This window comes from Strix uralensis, chromosome 6 (genome assembly GCF_047716275.1).
Source record: "Strix uralensis isolate ZFMK-TIS-50842 chromosome 6, bStrUra1, whole genome shotgun sequence".
Taxonomy (NCBI): Eukaryota; Metazoa; Chordata; class Aves; order Strigiformes; family Strigidae; genus Strix; species Strix uralensis.
This window is the reverse complement of record NC_133977.1, coordinates 24,699,092-24,713,893: the sequence shown is the minus strand read 5'-3', so window position 1 is coordinate 24,713,893 and position 14,802 is coordinate 24,699,092. Positions and strand designations below refer to the sequence as shown.

The 14,802-nt window shown below is 35.7% G+C and overlaps 1 protein-coding gene across 2 annotated transcripts in view; it reads right to left on the bottom strand.

Moving 5' to 3' along the window:
- The window catches only part of TTC21B (tetratricopeptide repeat domain 21B), a 41,976-nt gene that overhangs the window by 14,043 nt on the left and 13,131 nt on the right, over positions 1 to 14,802 (bottom strand). Inside the window, exons 12-20 of one of the 2 annotated variants that reach the window (XM_074873305.1) lie at positions 13,408 to 13,537; positions 12,807 to 12,964; positions 11,259 to 11,483; positions 10,227 to 10,465; positions 9,844 to 9,916; positions 8,716 to 8,826; positions 5,524 to 5,662; positions 3,500 to 3,606; positions 778 to 966 (exon numbers count right to left, since the gene is read on the bottom strand). In XM_074873305.1, the coding sequence (XP_074729406.1) occupies positions 778 to 966; positions 3,500 to 3,606; positions 5,524 to 5,662; positions 8,716 to 8,826; positions 9,844 to 9,916; positions 10,227 to 10,465; positions 11,259 to 11,483; positions 12,807 to 12,964; positions 13,408 to 13,537 (1,371 nt within the window). The remainder of the gene's footprint in view (positions 1 to 777; positions 967 to 3,499; positions 3,607 to 5,523; positions 5,663 to 8,715; positions 8,827 to 9,843; positions 9,917 to 10,226; positions 10,466 to 11,258; positions 11,484 to 12,806; positions 12,965 to 13,407; positions 13,538 to 14,802) is intronic. The other variant, XM_074873306.1, reaches the window with a different exon arrangement.

The following is a 14,802-nucleotide window of genomic DNA, read 5'->3' as shown; positions in this document are numbered from 1 at the left end:
GACAGCTGTGCAATAAGAAGCAGCAAAATAAGATGTCTTCACATACACTTAAATATACAACACACTTATGCTAGAAAATCATGGAAATTTGACAAAAATTGTATTTATTTATTTTTGGTGCTTATTATAAATTTCTTAGCCTTTCGCTTCTCCCTCTCTTATCTCTAAAACCCAGGGCTGTGAGAGGAGAAGAAAGAGGGGAATAAAACAAAGCTCAATTTTACCAGCATTTACCAATAGGCAGACTTGTGGGAAAGAGACAGTGCAGGGAAAAGAGAGCAGTGCAATAATCACTACTCAGCAACAGCAACATTTTGTGACTAAAGTCAGAATCCTACCAAGTCCAGATAAAAGTCTAAAACTGCTAAAACAGATACAGAAGAGACAGAAACTGTCTGAACTGACCGAAATCACTGGGACTTCATCCCAGAGGACAGGCAACAAGCAAGACTGAAACAATCTCCATTATTACTGTGCCGTACCTTACACGTCCTCAACCGATATATGAAGACAGGCTCGCTGTATGATCTAATGGACAACTCAGAGCACATGCAGACCACCACTTGGATCAGGAGTTTGTGCAAGAGACAGAAATTAGCAGTACATACAACAATTTTGTCATGATAAGCAGTGGAGGGGAGAAAGTTCAAGGTTCTGTATCATAAACCAGAAAAAATTGCAAATATACTTCTGCACTGTGGATAATTGGAAAAATGTACTGCTAGATATCAAAACTGAATGGAAAAACAAGGCAAAACAGTCAGAGGGAGAACTGACCTTGTTATCGCTTTCACAGTGAACAAGAGCCTCTTTGTAAAATTTAATTGCTTTTTCATAGTTTCGCTGGGCTGTAGAATGTTTTGCAATCTCAGCACAAATTTCAGCTGCTAACTGTTTCTGTGCAGGAACTGCATCCAGCTGTTCTATTTGAGCCCGTTTAAGCACTCTGGCTTGTAATTCCCGAGCCTAGTGTTGAGGAAAGGAGTGAACAGTCAGAAATTTTCAGGGGAATAAATTTTATATTATCTATTTTAAAATAATGTAACTAAATTTCTAAAGGGTTCTGTAAGCACACTACATATTTTATAGACAAAAAACCCCAAATAAAAAAGCGGGTGAAAATGTCTCCGCTATAAAAAACATTGATGAAAACAAGTAAAACAAAACAAATCCCGCCAATATCTCTCCCTCAACAACCTTTCTCAAACTGTCTTGCTTCCCCCAAATTCACATTAAAAACATGCTGAAAAGCAACCTAGTGTTCACTGCTTTCAAGAAGATGAAATGCAGATTTTTGTAAAATGCTCCTTATGACAACTGCATGCCAATCCAATAATGTATAATCTACACTTTATAGAACATAACTTTGAGATAATCATACACACAGTATTTTGTGAAACATAAGGAACAGGACATTAAAGCAAAAAGCCAGGGAGGGATCCAGTTTACCCCTTGAGTACTTGAAGAAAAGGGTGGTATGAACAAGCTGATTTAATACATCATCTAAGGAATATTTAGGTCAGATACATTATATGAATAAAGATGACACAGTTTTATTGGCCTAAATTTCCCCCATATTTCTGTGCCTTGCATTATTTATAACTAACCTCTTCCCCAATTCAAATGGTTATGCTCCAGTTTGTAATTACTAGCAGAATTGTCCTACACCAGCATTTTTTGTGATTACATCATTGAACAAAGCCTCATTATTAAAGAGAAAACCAATGCTTTTGCACACAAGCAAAAAAAAAAACCAAAGCAGTTTTGCTTCAAACTATTTTATCATCTCCATGGGTTCCCGTTAAGAACTTCCTTAGTCTCCAAGCTACCTTTCTACATCAAAAATATTCAGTAGAAGTGTTACATGCCTTTTTCCTTTTTTTCCTTAAATTTGCTAAGGCATATAAACAAGATCTCAAAGGCCAAAACCTAGAAGGTGTATGTACTTAACTCATTTATTAAGCACAGAAAACTCAGCAAAAAAAAAAGAAAAGCAAAAACCTTCAAATTTTATTTTCTGAGGTCCTTCATTTAGGATTAAGAACAGTCTTGCAGAAGCACAGAGGTAGAGCTCTGTCTTAATAGCAGATGCCCCAAAAGAGGGCAGATAAGGAAATAGCTATGCTCAATTCTGATTATGCCTGGTAAGTTTTCATTGATTTCAACTGGAATTCTAGCCAATTAACACACAAGAGATATAAAACTGCTTGAGCAGAAAAAGGGTAACTATCTTAACATGGAAATAAAAATCTCAGAGCTGCTTCGCTCACTTTGAAGTTCACAAGTTGAGGAGAAGGAAGCACTAATATTATTCTGCTTCTTCTCACCCCCCTACCATTTTGCCTAGCAGGGAAGGGGAATTAAAACACAAAAGTAAAATCTGGAGGGAACTTCTAACATCACTCTGAAAACCAAAGGATGAAACCTGTTTAAGAGTCAATAACACAGTCAAGCAGTTAGCCCTGCTGAAAAAATCAAAATACAGGTGGTTTTGTGTAAACAAATGTGGCAGTAAAAAGAAAAGGAGCAGGAAAATATTTCAAAGAGAACAGGTACAAGGAAGGACAGTTTTGAGGGCAGTAAGAAAAACAACAAAAGAAGAAAGGGGAGAGAGACAAACACAAAGTTTTTGAAGAGTGACATAGCGAGAAACCTGAAAGAACTAAACAAGTAAAGAAAAGAGTGAGAGAAGTAGGCTGCTCTGGGGGAAATTTACTAAAGGAGAATGGGGGGAAAAAAGTCAGCTTTGAGAAAGAAAAAAGTACATTATAAGGAAAAAAGAAGCATTTAACAACAGATTAAATAGCAGCATTAGTAGGATTTTAACTCTTATGTACAATTATCTTTCTAACCAATCTACATAATTTCTTGTCAGAAGATGCTATCAAGGCTTACTGTTTCTGTAACAAAGTGGAGGTATAATTGAAGGGAATGTACTGATCCAACCTCTTGCTCAGCCTTTGTGTTCAGAAAGCATCTTCTAAATGGATTAAATTATCTCTAACTTCCACCATTGTTCTTTCAAGCCTCAGTCTAAGCTAAAATATTCAACTCCAGGATGAACTGATCTTATTATTGTTATTTAAAACAAACAGTGGTGCCACAAAATGACAGATAGGCACCGAAAGCTGTTTCAGATTGTTCTATGAATGGTGTTAAATGCTGAGCTAAAGATACATAACCTAGCTGTGCCCACAGTCAATTTTGTTTTCACCTGCTCTGCTAAAGCTATGCTCCACAGGCAAATGAAGGCATAGTACAAATGCAGGCTTCCAGTAAAAGCCTGCATTCTGATCTAAAATTCAGATAACACTGCTCACAAAAAGCTTAGACTTTCTAACCACCATTTTGCACCAGTCACTGGTGCTTTAACCCTACCATGTATGAGTTTTCCTCATTCACAAAAATATTACAGTTAGAATCTGGGATAAAAATGAAAACAGGGATAAAAGGAAGGACATTGCAAGATTTCATAGGTTTTTTTTGTTTTTCCCTTTACCTGCTGTAATGAAACAATAGCTTCATCAATCTTCTCCATTTTGCTGTAAATTTTTGCCAGAAGCACCTGGTAACGTCCATCTTCCATCAGAGAAGACAACTCGTTAACTATAAGAATTACATTAAACAGACATTCTTGTAAGAACTGATTCTGGTTAAGTCAAAGAAAGACGAAGCTCTCCGTATACTCTAGGCAGGAGCTTAAGTGAAAAATTCACAGCTCAATCTTATGTATTTAGGACTGTGATTTGGCTGTTGTTTGACTGTGTTGTCAGTGGGCAGAGTAAACATTACAACCTACAAACAGATTCAAGACTAAAAACATTGAAAGATGCAAAAGGAATACAAAAAAAATTGACTGTCTAGTCTATTTGTATTCTCAGAAATATGAAAGAAAACTTTTGATTTAAGTGGACAGGAAATAAAGCCACTCCTGACATTTCTTGTTTAAAAATCCTCCTCAAAGTCAATGAAAAATATCCAAACTGATTCACTGAATGCTACTGCACACCCAAAAAGCATAAGATTGCCTGATGAAATTTCTAGTCAGACCTCAAACTACCTTTCTTTTGCTACAGTCTGGAACAGACACAAATACAGTTATTTGAACTAAATATTTCAGTATCTACTCAAAAAGCAGCAAGGTACTTTTGAATAATGGTTAAAACATATATATGCATAAAATAATATTTGAAAAATACAAGTTCTCCCTGGCTTGTACTCATGTTAATCTACTGACAAAGTGGTGTCTTGAGCACAGTTCCATGTTAAAACATAAAAGCCACCAAAATCCAAGTTTTATCTTTACTAGAATTTTAAAAAATAAAAGTGAGTATATTGAGCTATACTCTATTAGCAAACTGTCTTCAAAGTGCTGTAATTGACACTTGTTATTCCAAATCAGAGATTAGGCCGTGTAGCCAACCATGTAAGATCATTCCTTCCAGTACATTTCCTATATTTCATTTTTCTTTCACAAATGAAGGGTATTTTAGCATTACTAAAAAAAGATATTAAACTGCTCAATAGTTTTCCCAACCAGCCAATGGGATATACCTTTTTTTCATGTAGAGAATGCATGTATATCAAAGATGTACAAAAAGGATACTGTCTTATGTATTTTTTGTTTCATTGTAAGATGGAAGAGATTTTGTAGTACATGGGGCAAACTGTATTTACTGCTAATTTATCTTTCCACACTAGAAGATCAAGCTGTCTTGAGCATGATTATTAAGTTAGCCAGATCCTCAAAGGCTTAACTAAGACAGGAATATAACATTAAATGAGAGGATTTTTTCAGTAAGAAGTAAACAAGACAGAAAACCAACACTGCCCTGCACATTATGAAAGAGGAGTAAAATAGTGACAGAAGAAAAGCTTACAGAAGGGACTAGTAATAAGACTTGATAATACTAACTGTTTCTGTATTCAGATAGACACAAAAGTCAACAAACACAATTAAACCACTGCAAAAAGACTTCCTTAAGGGCATGGCTCAATATCTCACACGGAACACCTTAAAACTTCTTAATTGCCTTTTAACAAAAACAAGGGAAAAAATCCAAAAGTTTTATCTTTGTAAGTGCATATTCTTAATATGTAAAACAGGATCCTAAGAGACATCTTCCACCAGTCCAATCTCTTTGCTCTAAGGATACTGTGTAGCATTTACCACCTAAACAACCATTCCTAACAGCAGCAATGACTCATCTCTACCTAATCAATTCACAATCAGAACATGTGTTAGCACAGAAGAGAAAGAACCTTGCACATGTGCAGCTCTGCTATTGCATTTACTGACTTCATCTACCCACAGATGTTCCAAGTTTAAAAGTCCTAGCAAAAGCACCTTTAAATGCAAGTGAAGTTTACTTTAGAGTGCATTTCTCATTTATCACTTAATAATTTCCCGTGTTTTACAGTTAAAGAAGAAGTTTATATGGAACTTGTTTATTCCTTAGAGTCACAGAGAAAACACAAACAGTAGAAATTGTATGTCTTGCTGTAAAGAAATAACATTCCTACCAGGCTCATGGTCTAAAGCTTGCTGAAGTACTTTTTCTGCCTTTTCATACTGCTTCAGTTTCATTAAAAGCTCAGCCAAATCATAGCAAAGAAAATTCTGTTGACCGCTTCTCAATGCAGCCTCATAGTAACTGATTGCCTAAAAGGAAGAAACAAAAGTGTGATTATTATTTAAAGACAAATCTTAAAGGCAACAACCTTGCTACTCAGATATTTAATTACATGCTGCTTAGAGTTTTCTCTTTCTTCAGTTCTCTTGTAGAGATGTAGAAAAGTGATTTCTAGTAAATACTGTATTAAAAAAGATGCTATTTAGTTGCAAGTTCAGGCTTCCAAACATGTAATGTCAAATTAAAGATAAATAGAATAACTAGAGCCCACATTTTGAGAAACATGCATTTACATAGCCTAACCACATTATCACTTTCTATCTTTGACAGGATCGCTGCCAATTAAACTACGTTTTCATTAGCTGCTGAAGTTCGATAATTCCATTCAGACTGGAGTTATAAAGTTCTGGTTTACTGTATACAAAGGACAAATATTTTCCCAAAGTCTACCTGCAAAACATGAAGAAAAAAGTAGTAATGAAAAGTTTAAAAATACCAACTAAGCATAATCTAATAGAAAGGAGTCTTCTTACTTTGCATTTTTAAACATAAAAACTGACAATCATATCAATTAAAAAAGTCAAATATTTACTCACAACAAAAAGCAATGTTATGGATCAATAAACTATGAATTTGAAATATTTTATTAACTTTCATTGTTTTAAAACAGAACATGTTTTAACATGCTTAATAATGCACATATCAGGCAGGTTACCTATTTAGGCTTAAGCATCCTAAGCATAATATAGGTGAAGTCGCAAAATAAAAAAAAAAAAAATCAAAGTCCATAAAACACCCATCACCATATAGATTACAAGTTTTTCTGTAACTACTCGAGGAACCCTCAGAGTACATTAGATTATTACACATACACTAAAAATGTTTGAAGTATCATGGAGCAATATAGGAATCATATACTGAGCTGCTTGTAATGCTGACTTAACAGAAGCAAGTGAAAATTCTAACACAAAACACAATTTGGACACACCCTCCAGTAGTTTGAGGTTGCCCAAATAAAATCATTTGCTCCTTCATGTTTTCCCCAAACATTTTCTTCTGTTTTTCCTACAATAAGTTAAAGCCTCCATTACTACTGTCCTAGCCAATCTTAAGGCTAGGAGATGTAGTAAAACTGGGTCAATGGAGAAGTAATTAAACATGGGTTTGAGTGCAGGCCCAAAACCACATAAACTGCAAGTCACCAGAACTACAATTCACCAGATTTGTATCCACCAGAATGTAACTGTGCCTTTGGCCAGATATTTTGAAGGGGATCTATCTACAAACTTACTTTCAAGATAAAAAGACTGTTTAGTGCTTTAAAGTGAAAGGCTTCCTTCTACCCAACCTGAAAACAGTGTAAGTGCAGTTGACCAATCACATTGCACAAATGCAAGAACCTGCTCATACATCACAAATACAAAAACTGTATATTCCCTGGAACAACACACTGAATATTTCACATTCAACATGGTAAGAATGAAATCTGTAGAAGGATTTCTATGCAACAGAACTCCCCAGTCACTGCTTGGTAACTTGCTTGGTTATTAATTCTCCTGAAAAAAAATCTATTAAATAGACAGTGCCAGAAGATAGAGAAGTTTTGGGGTTACTCCATGGGGCTAACACCATGTTTCTTCTTAGTCAACCTGCTGGCACAATGGTAATAAACATGCAACTTTAAACAGGTAAGATGGCATAGTGCATTGCTTGAATGCGCAGGTGTCACTTAATCTGAGTTGGTAATACACAAACTCAGACTGGAACCTTCAATTAGTATTAAATCTGAAAAGAAGTGATGATGGGAGAGAACAGTCCTGTCCTGAATCCAATGCAGAAAATAGATTTCATGGAATCATAGCCTCGTTCAGGCTGGCAAGGGCCTTAAAAATCATCTAGTTCCAATCCCCCTGCCATGGGCAGGGACACCTTCCACTAGACCAGGTTGCTCAAAGCCCCGTCCAACCTGGCCTGGAACACTGCCAGGGAGGGGGCAGCCACAGCTTCTCTGGGCAACCTGTTCCAGTGTCTCTCCACCCTCACAGTAAAGAATTTCTTCCTTATATCTCATCTAAATCTATCCTCTGTCAGTTTAAAACCATTATCCTTCGTTCTATCCCTACACCCGCTGATAAAGAGTCCCTCTCCATCTTTCCTGTAGCCCCCTTTAAGTACTGGAACGTCGCTATAAGATCTCCCTGGAGCCTTCTCTTCTCCAGGCTGAACACCCCCAACTCTCTCAGCCTGTCCTCACAGGGGAGGTGCTCCAGCCCCCTGATCATCTTTGTGGCCCTCCTCCTAACTTCTGCCAGGTCCAAAATATAGAGACACCATTATTTGAAATAACTTCCGTAAGTACAGAGGAAGATAGTACTAAGCATTTATGGAAGAGGTGCTGCTGATAGAAAACACAGAGCCACTTCTCTTACTTGGTCTCCCAGACTCTTTCTGTACCCATTTATTGTTTGTTATTTCAATACAAGTGACTAGAAAAAAGAACAGATATTGAAAATTAGGAAGTTGGCACTGATTCCTCTGCAACTTGTCTATCAATCCATGTCAAAGCCTCTTGTATAGAATGTACATGCCAACTTGGGAGGATGTTGGTTTCTTCCAAAAAAGAAATAAGAAACTCTCAGCTTCCTTCACAGCACATATGCGTGAGAGTACTGTAAGCACAAAACAGTTAAGTCTTTTTGGCAACGTGGAGACTATTTAAGAATATTGTAATAAAAGGCTCTGTGAGATGTAAACAAAACATAAAAGACCCAAGTTCAAGATTCCTGAATGTAAGCACTAAGGGTAAAATCACACCATTTCCCCAGCACTACAGCCCTGCTTGCTTCCTTTCCAGGCTGTCCCAAAATACTTTCTTCGCTTCCCTGTCCTGTGCAAGAGCCACATAGCTGAGTGACCAGACATTTTGAAGGGGATCTACAAACTTACTTTCAGGATAAAAAGTCTGTTTAGCGCTTTGAAGTGGAATGCTTCTACCCAACCTGAAAACAAAATTAGGCAAAGCCCACATGTTGACAATAATGGACACAATATTAATTAGCCTAATACAGTACTTATAGAATACCTTTGAATAGTTATGTGTTTTGATTAAGGCTTTTCCAATTTTACTTGCTAAAGCTGGATCTTTTGGATTTTTCTTCAAGGCCTGCTCGTAGACTTCTATGGCTTCATCGGGCTTCAGCAATAGAAGATAAAAACACAGAAGTCAAGAATTAAGATAAAAGGTGTATGAAGAAAACTAAATCTGGTAACATCTCCAGGAATGACTGGCAAGTACTACTGGTTCATAAGCTACAATACATCTGAGAGAAGAATGGTCACTATGACATTGCAGGAAGTGTAAAGCCCATGTAAATTTACATTTCCATGCTAATCAAGAACGGGGAGAGAACTTGGCAAAGAGTTTGAATTAATGTGATTATTTTTCCACTGAAATTTCTCTACTACTATTTTCACTAGTTAACAAACTTATGCAAATTTATTACTGTGTTGGACAACCATCCATTTCTCTCCTCTAGCCATGTTATAGCAGATCTAAACAAATTCCCTCTGGCTTTATCATTCTTTACTAAAGGGAAAACTACACATAAACATTAATAAGTAAACAACCATTAATCACGTAGAGATCCCCAAACTAACAATCTAAACTATTAGTTGTATGTCCTAACCCTTTCAAAATATGAATTTAAATGTGTATCCTTCAAATTCCTATGTCCACTTGACTGCACTGTCTTCTACAAACACTGAATAACATTTCCAGTTCATCAAGAAATCAAAGGATGTAAAAAATGTATAGGGATTCAATAATTTAAGATTTTTAAGTAAAACTTTCAATATGACAACTAAGTTACCTAGAATTATTCTAAGCTTCAAAACTCTTCAGAAAGAAGTTGAAGACGTTTAGAATTTAATTTAGCTCTCACTTTAGATTTTGTTAGTCTCATGAGTCAATGTTCTAGATAAAACTCCCTCCTTGACTTTCACCCAGTTATTGGAAGAAATGCATTTTCAACATCTTTTTCTTTGAACTTAGAACAGTTACATTCGTACCCAGTAATTATGTTGTCTTACATCCTAAAGCAGTTTCTGTTTGCCAACTACCAATCAATAAGAGCCAGCATGCTACATTGTCTCAACTTGCCAATGTCAACAAATGACTCAATCATTCTATTCATCTCTAGCAAGCACTTACCTCTTGAATATTCATGTATGCATCACCAAGAAGAAGAAAAGTATGAGCACTTGGCAGTTTTTCTACTAGGTCTCTGAAAACAGAAGACAGAACCTTGCTCGATATTTAACATGTCAATATAGGTATCTAAACAACAAATAGGGCACAACACTTTTACCCTCTGCACATTTTAGTTTTTATTTCTGAAAATAAAACAAAATATCTGAGATATATTTCCAAAATAGTACTTCCAATTACTGTTTTAAATGTTACAACACTTACTCAAATGAACTCATTATATCACTAAACATTTCTGACTTATTGTAGTAGAAAGGGAAAAAATGAGCTCACCATGCTACCATTAAACATCTACGAAGACATACACACACACCACAAACTTTTACCTATAGCAGCCAGCATATAACTTCTTATCTTTCCTGTACTGAAGATAAATATCTGCCATTTTTTCTTTAGCTTGTACAAAGTAAGGCTGCTCAGGTGTAATATTTCGGAGCATAGTCAAGGCTTGTTCAACATCTCCTTGAGCAACTGCCAAATCTGCATTTGCAATCACAACTCTTAGTTCCTCAGGAGTTCCAGAAAATTCATTTATGGCATCTTGCAGTATTATAGCAGCTTCATGCTGCAAATAATAAAACCAATAGAATTAATGTATTTCCTGTTACTGAGCAACCAAAAATGAAGACATCGTAAGTAAATAAATGTCTGGGGGCATTACACAAACCAACCAAAAAACCCACAAAAAAACCCTAATCCATAGGATCTGTTTGTCTTGCTAAAACATTTAAAATGGTTTTTTCCTCTTGATTTTGTAAATAAAATTTGCGTGATATGAACTACCAGAAAAAGTTTTAATAGAGAAAATAACATTTGCATCGTATATATACAAGGCGATGCTCAAAATTTAACTGGACAATGCCTTTAGCACCTTGCTCTAAGTCCTGCTTTGAGCCAGATGACCTCCAGAGGTTGCTTCCAATTACATGATCATATGGCTTCTCTTATATTCTTATACATCTGTAGTTTTCTACGGGTTATTAAGGTACAGCTGACAGTAAGGAATGCTGCTACACAAAGATAAGGGCATGATCCAAAAATATTTCTAATAGAATTGTGACAGCAAAATAGGAATCTAGATGCTGGCAAATGAACATCAACAGTATCTCCTCCTCAAAATTAAAGGGGTTTTGTAGACTCAAAATCGAGCACCTGCAAGTAGGTTTTTCTTCTCTGTACAATTTAAGGTACGAGCTGTCAAGTCAGATATTAACATCTTGGAAATTTTACCAAGCAAATCCTCTTGGTAAAAGAAATTATGGTTTTCTATTCCAAACTAATGAGGATAGGCACTTCTGTTAATGGGAAGAGGAAACTGTTTTGAGGTGTATTACGTCTTAACAAGTCTGCCATCTTACCGGTTCTCCATTCAAACGATGAGCTTCTACTAACTCTAGGAAGACAGACACACGATCACTTGCATCAATTTCAATTTTTTTCCCTTTTGTTTTTGAGGAAGCTGTACGTTTTCTCATTCCAGGCAAATTCTTTGCCATCTGTAAGGTCTTAATAGCTTCTGATAATTCCCCCATCTTCTTCTGGGTTTGGGCCTTAATTAAGTGATAAACAGGATGTTCTCTCACCTAAAAAAATACATAATGAGATAAGGAGTTTCCAAATTTTACTTTATGCATAGTAAAAAACCCTTTTAAAGACTTTTTTTTTAAAATATTGACCTTGGTTCCTTCTTTCCTCCAAATATATCAGATTTCAGTTTCAATAATTTACTCATGAAAATATTAGAACTTGCAAAGAGTATGCAAACTAGTAATTAAGTTTTTAATTAAAAAAAAAGAAAAACTATTACATGAGACTTTGGGGTAGAAAAACATTCATTACAGAATTATTTGAAACTAGACTGAATCTTGAGGGATTCTGAGAATCTCCCACACTGCTGTATGCACACTTCATCAGGCTATTAATAAAATAAGTATACAATAATTACTTGGCACAAGTCCTGCCTGCCATTTCGCCACCTTCTTAAAACATATATCACATGAAAAGGAAATGTCGATAAGGGAAATGTAACTGTGTACAGAGTTGCAAGCGCCTCAGTGTCTCCTAACTAGGTAATTAATGCTCAGCTTTCTTGCATCACTTGGAGGATGGAACCAAGATGGGAGCATGCTTGCAAGGAAATGGTAGTTTCTCACTTTTCAGCTAAGCTATGTCAAGAGACTTAGCATAACTCAGACCTAGTGAGTGCTGTATAGAGTGTTCCCAACTCGGTGTTAATCCTACATATAAAGTTCTACTGATGTCAACAAATCAAAAATCCCATACTGCAATGTATTAGCTCCAAGCTATAAAACTGGTGAGGACCATTGCAAAACAGTGAGTTTTCTAATACTGTGCTTAATTTACCAAATTTGCTTCTGAAGGGACAGAAAAGATAGACAAAGATACGACATTAATGGAAGAGAGCATAGCAGATGGCTACTCTTGTAACAGTTAAGAGTGCTTAAAGCAGCATGACTTGTTAAGAGGTAGCTACAGACCCCTCTCTGATCCCCTCATGCATTTGTGCACATCTTCATTAGCGAGTACATCTGTGCAAAAAGTCCAGAAAAACACTGGATCACTTTTCAAGTCCTTCTATGTTGGCTTTTAAAGACTTTGCAAGGTTAGTCTGGAAGTACAAATGTTTTTATTATTTATGTAAGGATTTGAGAACAAGCTACCCTTTAGTTCCTTTGTATTTCAATACATTGTAATAAGGTATTAGTTTTGTCCTTATGGTCATTTCTTAGATAAATATTCAGATACCACATTCATATAAACATTTAGATAGTAAACTTGTAGTGGAAGAGTCAGAAAAAGATCAGTTTAAAAATTATTATATACAAAAACATGTAACTTCAGATGGTTGACCAAATAAAATGGTTTCATTCTTCTGTCCAACTCACCTCAAAATTGTAGCTCAGACAAAGTTCCAAGGATTGAGAACATAGTTTAGTATTGTTTTGAGCCAAATACACCTGGGCCATCAGTAAGTGTGCATCTGCATAAGAAGGATTCCTCTCAAGACAGTAATGTAGATTACTATAGGCTGCTTCAATATCCCCTAGGAATTTAAAAAAAGTGAAAAAGTAGTTGATATGAAATACAGAGGTTAAATATAGAGCATTTATTAATTATTCACCAATTTATTTTTTTTTAATACATATGAGCATTTAGTGAGTAAACTCATATATGAAGTATTATGTGGCTATGAAATGAAATCAAAGCCAGGTCAAAGGTATTTTCCCATTGTTTCATCTGTAAATCATTCAATAAGTGATCTTTTTTGGAAGCAACAGATTAAAAAATACCATATTTATGTGTCTGTACAATTAAGATATGCTCATACAAATCAAAAAAAAGATAGTGCAAATGTTCTTCACTTGGCTGTAATGCAGTGTCCTGCAGTGAAAGAAAAATATTCATTATGATTTAAAAGTGTGAAATTAACATTTTATATTAAAGAAACTAAAGAGGTATATAGCTAAACATTCATATAACTATTACCTGACAAGTATTTCACTTTCGCAATTAAAAAGACAGCTTGATGAAGACCAGGCACAGTTTTTACCACAGTTTCAAGAACAGAAGCACAGTGCTTGAGAAGTGGTGAAGGAGACTGCCCAGGACTTGCAGGCTAGGAGTGGGGAAAAAAAATAACAAAAAACAACACTCCAGTCGACATGTTTTGAACTTCATTTTCATTTTAAGTTGGAGCTTCACTTTAAACTCAAATGAGCAACAGCAAAGCATTGTCATTTTCTTCAGACCAAAAAGCTGTAAGCTGTCAATGTGAAGAAATATAAAAGTATGTTTTAAATTTAAGGGGGCAACTTCATGATATCAGCAGGAACACAAGACAGCCTCATGGACTTCAGGGATGATAGAACACTTCAGACCTGACATAAGCTGAAGAGTCAGTCCCTAAACATCTGGCAACATACTCTGAATTACTATGGCAACTCATCCAACACAATGGTAACACGAACTAAATTTCAAGAGAGTTTAAATTGGAATGAATGACCAGAAGGATGAGAAGAAAAGGTTCTGGTCCTGTCCCCCTACCCTCACATTTCACGCCACAGAACATACCCATACTGCTAGCAGCAAACTGAAAATATCAGCTGAAAAACAGCTACCTTCATGTGAACTGCTAGTACAATGTACATTTTAGTTGCTCATTATCAGAAACGTTGCTCACTTTCCTCTATTACTTTAGCTAGTTGTTAATTGTTATATATAAAAACAGAAAAGGCAACCTAAAGATCTTTCTGTTCACAGATAACATTTCCACAGGACCCATGCCATGGGGAAGCAGCAATCCACTATCAAACTGGAAGCCTCCACCACCTGGCTATAATACCACAAATTCCTTTTTGCAATAAAGGAATAATGAAACTTCAGAAAAAGCCTATCTTTAGTTTTACAAACCGTTCTACAGACAGTAGTTCAGGAAAACCAGTTCTCATTCCAAATTAAAAATCCATCATTGACAGTAAGTACTTCTGGAATATACCCCAGGGAAACCTTCAGACAAGACACTACCTCATAGAATGACATTTTTTATTTATCTCCATCTGTGACATGAAATTGTCATTGTTACTGATGACTTTCAAACATTATCATTTCATTATAGATGGTGGGACAGATCACAACAATGGAAAACTACTTGTCTGCCTGTTAGATTTTAAAACTATACATAAACAAATATTTATAGAAATGTTCTCTAATTAGATTAGAAATCAGCTATTGACAGGATAACAAAAGTCGGCTCCCAGCTATTTCAGAACAATAACTTATTTAAGGAAGACAAAATTTAAAGAAACTTTAAACGTGTTTCTTCTGCTCTAGATATGTCAGGTCCCTCTTCAATTTAAGTTCTACATGCTCTTGTTGCCAAAA